Consider the following 12,963-nt stretch of genomic DNA (forward strand, 5'->3'; position numbering starts at 1 on the left):
GTGACTGCTGAGACGGGCGGGATGTGTGAAGCAATACTTTAAGTATTGTCAATCAAGTAAGGACAGCTTCTAAACAAATCAGAAGACAGGAGATGAATGAATTAGAACAGGATTAACCTAGACAAATTTAGTTTCATGGGCATTTCTTTGAGAAGGCCACAGCCAGAGGTTGAGTCCATTCATTCCTGTAGTGGCGCGCAAGCCGGGAATTAGAGCTGATGTGCAGCTGCTATCCCCGACTTTAGCCCTCAAGAAGCAGACACAGATTGGTCTGGAGCCTCAAGCAGGAATGACGAACAACTGGATAAAGTGCTCCAGTTTATTCATTCAAAATGAATTTGAATTTAGAAGTTTGAGTCTTGGGAATAGTGTCAGCTCAAAATGCGGAGAAATGTGGCACTTTGTGAAAATTAGCATTGATTTGAAATAGTAGCCTGATGGGAAAGTTTGGAGTAAGATTGTGATAAAAGCAAAATCCTGATCATTGTGGTCATAAAGTGGATTTTTATCTTGGGGGCCAATCGTATAAAAATCTCCCAAAAAACCCAAACATTTTTTTTGAAAATTATAAACAATCTGGCCTTGCACCTTAGGGGCCTTGCACCTTAGGGGCAGTGCCCCCGCTGCCCCCCCTCTAGCTCTGCCAGTGCATAAGAATCCTGAGTCAACTAATGGAAAGCTTTGCAAAACCACAAATTGATCACGTTGTCCTTTTTTTGAGGTGTAAGCATTTTACACAAAGACATCCACTGTCAGCTTTGTTTTTTTTTTGGGGGGGGGGGGGTAAATTATATGTGGCAGAACAAATCTGTAGCAAATAAACTGGGGTCAGACAGTAAGAAGCTGTTTTCATCTCACGGATGACAGAAAGGGTGGGGGATAAATACAGAAAAATGACAGCGGGGTTATTTTTCTTCCCATTTGGCCACTGCTGGGTGTCTGATTGCACACCGCCTGATTGCACACCGCCTGGACGAGTCCACACTCGGGCCTGACCCTGTCAATGTATAGACCCGGAAGCTTTGGGCTGTGAGCGATGTGATTTACGTTAAACACGCTTCAGCGGTTTATAGGTGTTAGAGGGCTGCTAAGCATGTGATGGATAGACACGCGCACACACACACATTCAAAGAGCGTGCTGGAGAAAAGGAGAAATCATCTCCCCAAGTCCCCACCTTGCTGTTTCATCGCAAGTGTCAAAAACCGCTTCTGTGACACTCACCTCGCCTTCTCTGTGCCATGGCCTCCCATTCTGAGGGTACTTGCTCTGACTCTGCCGCTTCTTTTGGCCTCCGTCGGCAAATTTACACAGCAACGGCTCGGTGGGAGCTGCAGAAGCACAAAGAGAGAGGACAAAGGCGCGTTAGAGAGGACCGCCACATCCTGTGACCCCAGTGTGGCCCTTTGAACTGCACTCCAAATCTCTTCCTCCTCCTCTCTGGCCTTGCATGGAGCTCTCAGGCAAAATTCCCAGATGGCTGATGTTGGCAGGCTCAGCCGAGCCCATCCCAAGCTGGCTGGCAGCGCATGAAAGCGCATTGGCGGCTATTGTTGAAATAATATAGTAATCGCTCCTGTAAATACCTCTGAGATGGTTATGTGGGACCGATCTGTCAGTGGAAGCTTATTTCGACAAGGCGTTCCTGTTTGCTCTAATCCCATTGTGTTTTACTTAAACAGCCACGGTGTCTTTTATTTGAAATGTTATGCCTTTTCTTCCTCCCTCGCTGAGAAGCCATCATAGCAATCATCTGACTGGACTGTGTCATTAATGTGAAATGAGCATGTTACGTGATTAAAAAAACAACAACAATGTTTCCATCTACCCTGTACAATTACTCGGCATGAAACAAAACAAATGATTTGCACAGTGATTAGAAATGGTCATGATTCATCACAATTGCTCATTGTATCTGCAGCCTAAAGGGCCTTCCATATGTTGTGTAAATAAAGAACACACGAGCAAAGCAAACGTTTCTGTCGAACCTTTTTAAATGATTAAGTGCAATATATCTTTTTAGAAATTCAATTCACCCAGTTTTCCCAAATGAAGGATTAAATCATTACTCTTTCAATTATGGTATATATATATCTTTTTTTTTTTCAGCTTTGGAATGATATGCGTAACATATTAAATCGATATTAAAATGTTGAGTAAATAAATATCCTTAAATAGCCTTTTTTTATGCATTATAAAAAATACAGTATAGTATTAGATTGTTTTTCAAATTTTCTCTTCCTCAGTTGAGTTATAAAAACACACCTATGACGCAGTAAAATTGTATACAACTGCAAACCACAAGCACAATCATAAACATTTTGTCAAGACTATCTAAAATACTGCAATACTTCAGTTTTAGCTGCATCTCTTTTACTGGATGATTTAGACCACTACATGGGAGCACCTGAGCTCCAGGCCAGCACACATTGAGTCAGTGATCTTATCCAAACAGTCCTGCGGTGCACCTGTTGGCCTGTAAGGGACCTGACAGCTCTCCTGTCATCACATTCGCATTACGAGCCTGGCGACTCGTGACAACGCGGCCGGCCGGCCGGCTGCCGGCAGGCCGGCCAGGTGACACGGCTGCCAGGAGACGTTTTATTGTGCTTGTGCCGCAGATGACACCAACAAAAAGAACTGCTGACGCTTTCATCTCCACTCGCAGATGTTACGAGGCCTTGATAGTCATAACGTATCATATTTCTGAAGCAAAAAAAATAAAAATAAAAATGATGCCGAATAAATTGAGGACAATAAATCACCAATAAAAGCCATGAGAGCATATGACAAGGGACTGGTGCAGCTTAATGAAATGATTTGGGCATTAATGAGCTCACGTGATTTGTGGATGAATTCAATTTTTCTGACGTCATTTCAGCTAGTGCAGACTGTATTGAACTGCTGCAAGCCATTGATTTCAATTGGTTAACCCTGATCAAGTTTGATCAAGCAGGTGAAGTGAAGCTTCGTAGTAAGGCAACACTCACAAAGTTGGACATATAATCTTCCTAAATGTCTTGTTAGAGTCAATAATTAGGATTCGGGAAGATCTGAGATGGTTTGTCTAACCCCTGATTAATTGAGGAATTGATTAAGAGGCATGTCTCATTACCTTTGTCCATGTAATGTATTTCACACGTGCATTGTGGCTGTTTAAAAGGTTGAGCTAAGAATCAATCTGCAAAAATGTCAACAACATCCACTAACAAGGTTGTCAAGAGGAGAGAAAGAGAAAAAAAAACACTTTTCAAGTTGATAACACATGCAGATGTGTGTGTGCTGAGATGAAGCCATGCAAAACAACACATGGTTCAATACTGAAGATACAGCAATGGATTTTTGCTCATTAGCAGACACTTTAGCTCACAGTAAATTGCGCCAATAAATACGTGCGGATGTACTAAAGATTAGTCTTTGAAATGAAAACTTTGCAAATTTCACTTATTAGCGCTGTTTTTTTTCTAACGAAAGCAGAAGACTTTTTAAAAATCGATTTCAATCATTTTTGAAGGTTATTTTTCAATAAGCAATGCACTTGATTACTCGATTCATTTTCAAGCGGAGGAAATCCAGGTATTACTTGACTTCTCCAATTTGCTCACATAAGTTCTACGAGGCACTTAAGTAAAAAGCTGTCGTTAAAAACAAACAATTTAGCTCGGTGAAATGTTCCGTTAACGGTGTCTAGCGGTCCTTGGCTCAAATTGATACCAGTTAAGCATCTCCGAGAAGCCAGCCGCTTGGACATCTTGAGCCGTTTTTATTGCGAGGATGTGTTGGAGAGCACAAGGATAAGGAAGAACGGAGAAGACATTGTTTTATTGGAATTCAGATGTTCTCTGACGCTGCTCCGGGGTATCTCTAATTGGATCAACAACTGTCTGATTCCCATCAGCCAGCTTGACCTGTCTGCCCACATTGGGAAGGCAGTATTTATGGGAAAGAAGGAGGGAGAGGGAGGGAGGGAGGGCGAGTGAGACGGGCGGGCAGACAGGAAGACAATCGAAGACCAAAGGAGAAACAACACATTTCGAGAAATAGCTTCTAATCAAGCAAGTAGCTTCCACCAGAGCGGTCACGCACGGCGGCCTTTTAAACGAAAACTAACACGGCACCAAACCGCTAACAATAAACTGCAAAACGACGGTACGCTTGCTAAGTGTCTAATGTGTTTTTATTACAGCCAATATCCCTTACAGAATCAATATACTAAACCACTCGGACGGCAAATAGTCAACATGATTCATTAAAAAAAAAAAAATCACAATTAAATTGAAATAGCTTGAAATAGCAGCGGCAGCATTTCCTGCCTGGCAGTGTTGGAGAAGCACAATCGTTAGTGCCCCGGAGCCAGATTAATAAATTGCACATGGCAACCATGCCAAGTCCACTGTTTGAATGGCAAATTACTGCGCAGACAGCATTGTTCTCTAAGACAGAACAAGATGAAACACATGGGCTTGCTCCGAAGAATTACGACCTGTTTATTTAGACATCCGCTTCTGTGGCAATATTTTCTGCATTTTTAGATTGCTGCAATGAACAAAGGGAGGGGGGGAAGAAAAAAAAACATGACTTTCTGCTTTAGAGACAGAGGCGGGATTGTACAGCACAGAACGTGGTATACTCGCTCTTCTGACTAACACAGCAGCTGCTGTCCCACTTCGAGCAAACATCAAGCGCCCTCGTAAAGACAAACATGAAATTGTTTCCAGTTGCTTGGAGAGTGACATATTTACATTTCTCTACGCATAGGATGAACACATCCTAAGTTCACTCAATTCGGACATTCTCATCCTAAGGTGTCTTAATATAGCATAACAAATGGAAAAAAAATTCAAAAACCGCTGCCATCATTCTGTCGCAATGTAAAAATGCCGTTATCTGTTTAAAAGGACAGAACAGTTCCCAAGTAGGGAAGGAAGAAAGGAAGGAAGACAACAGCCGGAGCCCTAAAGGTGCACCTCTGACAGATCACAGTCGATACTGCTCACAAGGGCCGCACTGTCCTCGCATCCTTCAGCATGGAAATTAAAAGAGTCCGCAAGAGGTTTTGCTGACGGGGATGGCGCGCGCGCACGCACGTGACTCGGTGACAAGGCCTGATAAATGGAATGCGGCGCTGAGAGGAGAGCATGGCAAAACAATGTGCAACAAACGAGAGATGCTGAGAATACATCGGAGTAGTGGTCTGCCTCGCAGCGGAAAGATCTTGGTTCAAATCCCATGTTGGGTTTTCTCGAATAGAAGTGTCGTTTGTGTCTACGCTGCCGCCTGCCGACCAATCAAATGCGTACTTCTCGCCGTGCTAGGCTCGAGCTCACCCTAATGAGGACAAAACGACGGGCGGCATACAGAGTCTATTGATCTGCCATTACTCCACATTTCCCATAGAGGGCCCCTACAGCACACCAAGCACTCCAAGCCTGAGATGATATTATGGATTAGAGCCAGGGAAGAGCCGTGAACGTGGGTGGCAGAGGCCTGATCGATGAACTGTTGCAACCCTTGAAGAGTGATGTGATGTAGGTTACCGCTGACGTGCTAATCCATCTATACTGAAGTCTCTTTTCTGTCTCCCACAATTGCATCTGTCCGTCCAGAGCCATATAGTATATATATATTTAAAAAAAAAAAAAAATACTTGGTGACTATCTGTTCCATGTGTGGTCAACTGGATTTTTGCACATTCAGCATGTCACACTCCCATGGCGATTACACACAAACAAGAGTTATGTGAATGTTCATGGCCACCAATCCGGAAAATTTGATGCACAAATGAACATTTCGAGCAGAATGTGCCAACGCCATTTCATTAAACAGAGCAGTTTGGTGTAGTTTGATGGTTTTCTGTTGTCAGTTGCTCTTTTTAAAAGGGGGCATAACTTATGGCTAGCGCCACACACGGTGGCCCATAACACTAACATCTTGTTTCCAGTAAAATGACACAGCTGGCCAGTGCGGCAATTACATGTGACCACAATGTACTTGGCTCAACATTAGCATACTATGAGAATGAAAACACTATTGGTGTAGTGGAGACAAAATAACATCCCGGTTAAAGACAACAACAACAACACAATTCACATCCAGCATTTAAACATGAATCTGGTGGAGCTTTGCCAGTAAACCCGGGATTACTCCTTGAAAGGTGTCACACTAATGCATTTTAATATTTCTTAACAGCAGTTATGGGGAAAAAAATCTTGGCTTCTCTTACACACACATAAGTGTCAAGTTCCCCTAAAAAGTACACAATTTCATTTGAAATGATGCCATAACACTTTCAAAAAATCTCACGCTACTGGTCTTGTTTCTCTTTGCTCCTTTAAGTAGAAACTGCACTATTTTTTGGTTCTCAGACACTTTTAGCTGTGGTGAACAGACTCCGCCTGTGGGCTTCTCTCCCGTCTGTGTCACTGCCTGTGTGGGCTGACGCTGAAACTAACCCTGTCCCTGTTAGCCCAGTATTATAACACTGCCGACACCTCCGGTGACCTGCGAAACCTCCCATCTACACAGATGAATCGGACAGATTGTAATTCAGTGGAACTGCCCATGCACCTGACCCACAGTAAACATTTATCAGATTATTGATGGCATTGTTGCAGGTAAACCATAAAAATGAGCTTGACACTTAAAAGGCAGAAGACCTCCCTCCACCGAGACTGATTCCTTTTCTGTATTTCGATCCAACATGTCTGTTTTGAGGGTCAGGGTTCAAATCTCGGCAGGCAAGAAAGCAAAGCGGGATAAGGCCTTTTGATGAGACAATGAGGTCCAGGATAAGGAAGCTGATCGGTCGGCTCCATGGGTGTATTTAAAGACAAGCTTTTGGCCGTCATCCGTGCTATTTTCGGGGCACCGCTGCTTGACCTTTAAAGAGTTACGCAAATTCACACCCAAGGTGCATTTCAAACAGCCCACTATTGTTGGCCGAAGAGGAAATCAAACGAAACATTGGATTTTAGGGGCCTATCTAAATGGTACCGTGCTTCCCATTTATGATCAGTGCTGGTCCAGGGATTTAAAACGACTTTTCACTTAACCTTAACCTTTAGGCTACCACTGCCTGTAAATTGATTATGACAGCTCAACAGGCAGGAAATATGCTGGAAAAATGAATGGAAGAAGCAGCAGAATGGTGGATTCAAAAAATCAGAAAGGCCCTGTGGGATAACTCCGTTTCCTTCCATTGTGCGTCCAGTAAGAATGATATAGACAGTCAAGAAAATGAAATTACAGTCTGATAAATGAATTTCCAATAAAGATCCCTCAAAACAAAATCCAGAGGTGATCAATACACCAGAGTCGGACACCAGTGCGGGCTGAAGCCGCACAAGCAGTCGGATCAATTATGATACTGCTGATTGACGGTCAATACCGACCGTGTCGTTGATTTACGGAGACGGAAAGCTGAATATTAAAACGGGAACATTCTGGAAGTGTGCGCACAGGTCACCCCTTTATTAGAAGGATCGGGGATCGATAGAGTTGCGGCGTGGCTGATTGGGGATCAGGTGACTTTGTGACAAGCCGCAAGAGAAGATTTGCTTGGCTGCACTCACACTGTCCCAGCTGGCAGTGGAGAGTTGCAGAGCCCGTCATTAAAATGGCGCTAAAATCCACCAGTTGAGAGAAGCTACAGAAGGGGAAACAAAATGAACCTTTACACAGACTTCTCGGATCTGGATCATATCAATATTTTGCATTTCATGCACATTTGATGTGTCTTTCATTTGTCGCTGATCAATGACATCATTTGATCAAGCATTTCAGGTGCAATGTTTCACATTCATCTGCGACGGGCCCACCACAAATGAATTTTTGCCATGACGAAAAGATTTTGGCGCACCCGGTCAATATGTAATTCTTGTAATAAATTGCATTGCTGCACAGAAAGCCGCCTTGCTGCCAAAGCTACACGACCACTCATTAGTCTTTGATCATACTAGTTTCCTGTCAAAAAGCAATTCATCAATCCATCTTTTGTTCGAAAACATGCAAAAGAGTCGAGAGAGCACGGCCCTCTCCCATTCATACATTTGACGTAAAGCGTTGGGTATGCCACGGCAGGCATTATCAGTAAATTAAACATGTGGCTTAGCTTTCGAAGAATACATATACTCCCTGTCCCATCTCGAAAGTGTGTTCCACCCTATTACGTACTGTCAGCTTGAGTTATGTCCGCAAATGCCGACAAGGTTTCTTATCCACGCCGTGACTGGCGTGGCAGATGTTTTGACAATTTAAGCAAAGGTCCGGGCACACACAGTAATCACAGCTTGTCATGTTGGCCCATCGCATCCCGAGCGGTCTCTCATGACTTTCCTGTTTTATCCAGAGTGGCCTGAAATGTTAGCCTCCGTGCCCGCAGGGAACTGAGTGTAAACATAGCCTCAAACAGCATTTTATTTATGAAGTGTATTGAGCGAGTAAGGAAAAAATAGTTCCAAATCTGAACAAATAGAGGCGTGTTCTAGAACACATTGTGTTCAAACTTGGAGGTTCCACGCTTAAATGACAAAAAGAGTGGGGATCATCAACAGAGAAACAAGGAGGTGGGAATAACGTCATGAGGTGTCAAGAAGTTGGAAAGCATCCACTTTGTCCTCCTTTTGTCAGATAGAAGATGTGCTTCTCAACTTCAAACAGTGCATTAGAAATCCTCAAGAGTAATCATTTATTCATTTTGAGGTATTCTCTTTGTTCTAAAAAAAACAAAAACACTTGACACCAAGCTCACTTTCCAAAATCCACATAGCTCTCGTGTCAGACATTCATCACCAGATGATTACACCGGCATCCCATATTTGCACGTCAGTCTTAGGAAACATGATGCCAAGTCGGCCATCTTAATTCCACAATAGCACGAGTTTTGCCTGTTGATTAGAAGCACCTGCGGCTAAAAGCAAACTGTGACACGGTTTCTACTTTCTGGATTTCAATTTAAAGACCATCGTAACATATTCATGCGGGAGATTAGGGCAAAATCTCACATTGTCTCCTTTTATACTCCTGTTATTCGTTTGACTATATTAAAACAACTCAAACATACGGGGCTGTCCATTTCCATTCCAAGATTTCAGTAGCATTTATTTATTCATCAGCTTTAGCAGCCACGCATCACAATAAAAATACAAATCAGGGCAGGTTTCGCAGATAGAAAAGCTTATTTGGAGTCTGCCTGAATTTCTCAGACGTAATGGAAGGCTTTGTTTTTCTCAGCCGGCATTAATGGATGGTAATCAATATGGGAGAGCCATGTTCTCCACGTGTCCTGACCCTTGGGAAAACACTGAGCGCTAATGCGGGAGGGCAACATCGATATCTCGCGTAGCTTCCCAAACCCCGAGCCCAAGCGTAGCTTCTGCATCTTCCTGCAAAGTTGAAGGGAATGAAGCCCGGGAATTGTGAAAGCGGGCTTCGCTTTCATAATCGTACACTCCCACATCCGAATGCGATGGTGAGCACACGGTGGAATGGGCTCTCATCTGTCACCAACGGCAACCGACCCAGCAGCCGCGGCGACGAGCAGCCTAATTGGGGGAGCTGATGAGGTCTGATGAGGCCGGTACTTATTGAATTCCCCGGCCTGTTATTTAGATAATGCTGAAGAGGAACGGTCTCCTCTCATCTTTCCCATTCGCCGTCTCAGCAGGGGTCTCTTGGCTAATCCACTCTTGTTTGTAATGGCTGTGGGAACAGTGAGGATTTGGACATGCTTTCTCCTTTCCAGCAAATATCTAACACTCCCCACGGTTGATTTTACTCAATTATGCGCCAATTTCCCCTTACTAGATCTCAACACTCGCCGGAATCCCTTTTATCCAGTGTTTTGTTCCCGATTTTGTGTGGGGGAATTGGTGATTGAAAAAAAATCAACTCAACTGTAAATAGAAGGTAGGTAGGTAGGTAGGAAGGGATTACCTCAGAGTTACGTTTGATGTGACCAGCAGTTGGCAGTTTTAATCTGAAATATCCATCCTTCCATCCACTTTTTGGACCCTATACAGTCGCGTTTGAGTTCCCATGTAAGAACATAGAAAGTCCATCCAAGGTCACGGTCAGACGTTGAAGAACAGATGGCTGAATAACAGGACACAAACTAATTTGCTGCCTGAGACTGGAAAGGGAGAAGGAGAGAATGCATGCAAGCAAGCACAGAGGGGTGCCAAGAATTCGACTGGGCTACTACAGAACATCAAAAAGTGATCAAATGAATATTGCTTCTGCTGGCTGATGACCAATTGTATGGGTCAAATGTTTGAATGGTTGACACCAAGAAGGACAAAAGGGTCATTTACCGTGGCGCTGCGGCTTTCAAGTGGGGTGGGTGGAGACATGCGAGGCGGTGGGGTGGCATTTCAAAGCTTACATGAAGAAGCTACAATGAGGAGTTCACCAGGGGCAGCGTGAATCAATAGCAGCTCGACTTGGAAATCTGCTGTATAATCCTTGATCTCCAAGGCCATTTACTTTGCAGCATGAAATTGGATACACCCTGACGACATGGCTCCTCAGCCCCTCCTACCCAGAGCCGGCAGCTCACTCAACAAATAAGACATCCTGAAAAATTGATCTGGATGAATCTGCGGCTAGATTATGTCTGTGGCTAAAAAGATATGACTGGCTCCATGTTGGTCTTAAATCTGTTTGTGCATGCCTAACAGGATCAGGACAGGCTCTGTTGAACGGCGTAACATATTGGCTCTCAAATCAAAACGGCGTGTTTGGGGAAGAGAAGAGTCAAATGTAATTAGGGCACCGCCAAGTGTTGAATATCACTGGCGAGACATTTCAATTGAACAATTCTACTAGCATAGAGTCATGCTTACTTGGCATCCCGCCCAAGCAATATTGCTGCCAAAGACCGTCCAATATGTCAACCTATGTATTATTTTGTGACTGACTTTGTTTTCCAAAACTGACATAACTGAAGAAAATCACAAGATAAATGAATATTGTGTAGCAAATATATTTTGACTTGGCTTTGCGCCCTTAGCTGGTGCCTGATTGGGGACGGACAGTTGTAGTCAGATTCATACTTTGCACCTGGCTGGCGCACAGGCGAGAGAACAGAGTAGTGGCAATTACCAGACTTCTCCGGCTATATGCTGCAAACTGGGCCAGCTCTGCTCTGCTGTACTTCACTCTGAAGGCTGTCTTAGGGCCAAACCGGAGGTAATGAAAGCAACACACTTCTAATGGACTATTGATGTGTGGGTGTGTGTGAAAGCGCTACAAAGCAAGTAGCAAGGGACAAATATTTTTCTTCTGCTGCTGGGATTTTTAGATTTTCTCGCCTTTTTGCAACGCCATCTACATCAGGGATGGATGGATGGATGGATGGATGGATGAGGAGCTTTGATGATAACGAGAGCCGCGTATGCTTTATACAACAGCAGCCTCCACCAGCTGAGCAAAAACAAGGGAAATGATACCGCAGACTCCACGATGCTACTTAGCAATAACATACTGAAGATTTATCCTCTAAAACCGGTGGACTGCTCTGATATTACTCCAGCCGTAAAGAACAGTAAAAACTCGTCATTATGCATCGTCTTCGTGTGCACAGAGAACGGTGCCATGTTGCTCTGCTAAATAGTGAGCCGGCCATATTTAAAGGGAATGACAGGAAGCGCTTTAATTAGCAGTGAGCAAAGTCGGCCGTAAAAGCCCCCACAGTGGCGCAGCCCGCCCACTGTCAGATCCCCCAACCTACCAAATGATCAATATCGGTCGAACCTACGTCGCAAATTTGCACCGCCCACGACAAAGAATTAACGCCATGCTATCGGCCACAGACGTGCTTCAACTCGTCCTCCATGCTTATATTATGCTCAAGCTGTATCAGATATATTGCCTTTTTTGCTTCTTATTGTAGTCATAGTTTGCCATTTCTAATCTGATAAAAGTGCACAACAGTGTTTTGAGAAACACCAATTATTTAGCCACGCTATACTAGATTTAATGCAAGTAGACCTGCAGCTGTGCTGAGAGAGTGGAGAGAGAAAAGGACAAAAATAGCCTTAGGTGAGAAGAAAACAAAACGTTGACAAAGCAGGTGTCATTTCCGTCCTCATATGTGAAACTTCCTCGCCTCATGGTTTGGTTCATACACACCTTTCTGTGTGTGTGTGCGAGTGTTTGCCTCCTACCCTGCTGGCAGAGTGTCGGATGAATGAATGGCTGTCCGTTCCTGCAGGTCTGTTGATGCGACGGAAATAACTCGGCTGACTAGCGTGACCTCTGCTTGTTCCCACACCGCCTGTGTCCCGTTCTAATGGAGGTTTGCACGCTATTTTTGGGGAGGAAGCAGCTTGATTTATCTCACTGCCCTCTGCATCCTCGCACACTGACATTGACATGGCCAAGTGTAACTGATACCTGTTTTTTTTTTTTTTTTCTTCCCGATACGCACGACAGGATACAATCTGTCTTGAGGTCATTATTCCTCCTAGCTTTATAGTATATATAAAAACAAAGTTGACATCTTCAGAGTCATAACTGTATATCAAATTGCATCTGTGTCTATGAGTGGTCATAAAACAAAGAAATGGAAAAATACAAGGCGCTCCAGATAAAACTTTGTGACAAGTTTGACAAGTGCAATCGCATGGAAATATCTCAATAGTTTCAATCATATAATGAACTCTGACCAATCACATAGTGTTTACCGTCTTGGCCTCCCATGTAACCTCAAATGTGCTCAAATAGCACGGAAGACCAACTTCGCCTGACTCACATTCATTCAACAAGCCTTATACACAGCTACATTTGCAAAAAAATGCATTATTAATCAGATTTATTATGAATTTATGGACATTTTACATTCCGTGGCCTTGTTGCACTCGACCCGACCTCATAACTGCATCACTTGAAAGTCTAACAGCTTCTTGAAAACTGAGTACGTAAAAGTAAGAGAAAAAGAAAATGTAAGTTGTTGAAAAATAAGAGCA

At 43.6% G+C, this 12,963-nt stretch overlaps 1 protein-coding gene across 3 annotated transcripts in view; it reads right to left on the reverse strand.

The window, feature by feature from the left end:
• The window catches only part of rbms3 (RNA binding motif, single stranded interacting protein), a 122,719-nt gene that overhangs the window by 20,950 nt on the left and 88,806 nt on the right, over positions 1–12,963 (reverse strand). For all 3 annotated transcript variants that reach the window (XM_037264594.1, XM_037264595.1, XM_037264593.1), the window contains exon 7: positions 1,223–1,329. In XM_037264594.1, coding sequence (XP_037120489.1) covers positions 1,223–1,329 — 107 coding nt within the window. The remainder of the gene's footprint in view (positions 1–1,222; positions 1,330–12,963) is intronic.

This window comes from Syngnathus acus, chromosome 11, assembly GCF_901709675.1.
Source record: "Syngnathus acus chromosome 11, fSynAcu1.2, whole genome shotgun sequence".
Classification (NCBI taxonomy): domain Eukaryota; kingdom Metazoa; phylum Chordata; class Actinopteri; order Syngnathiformes; family Syngnathidae; genus Syngnathus; species Syngnathus acus.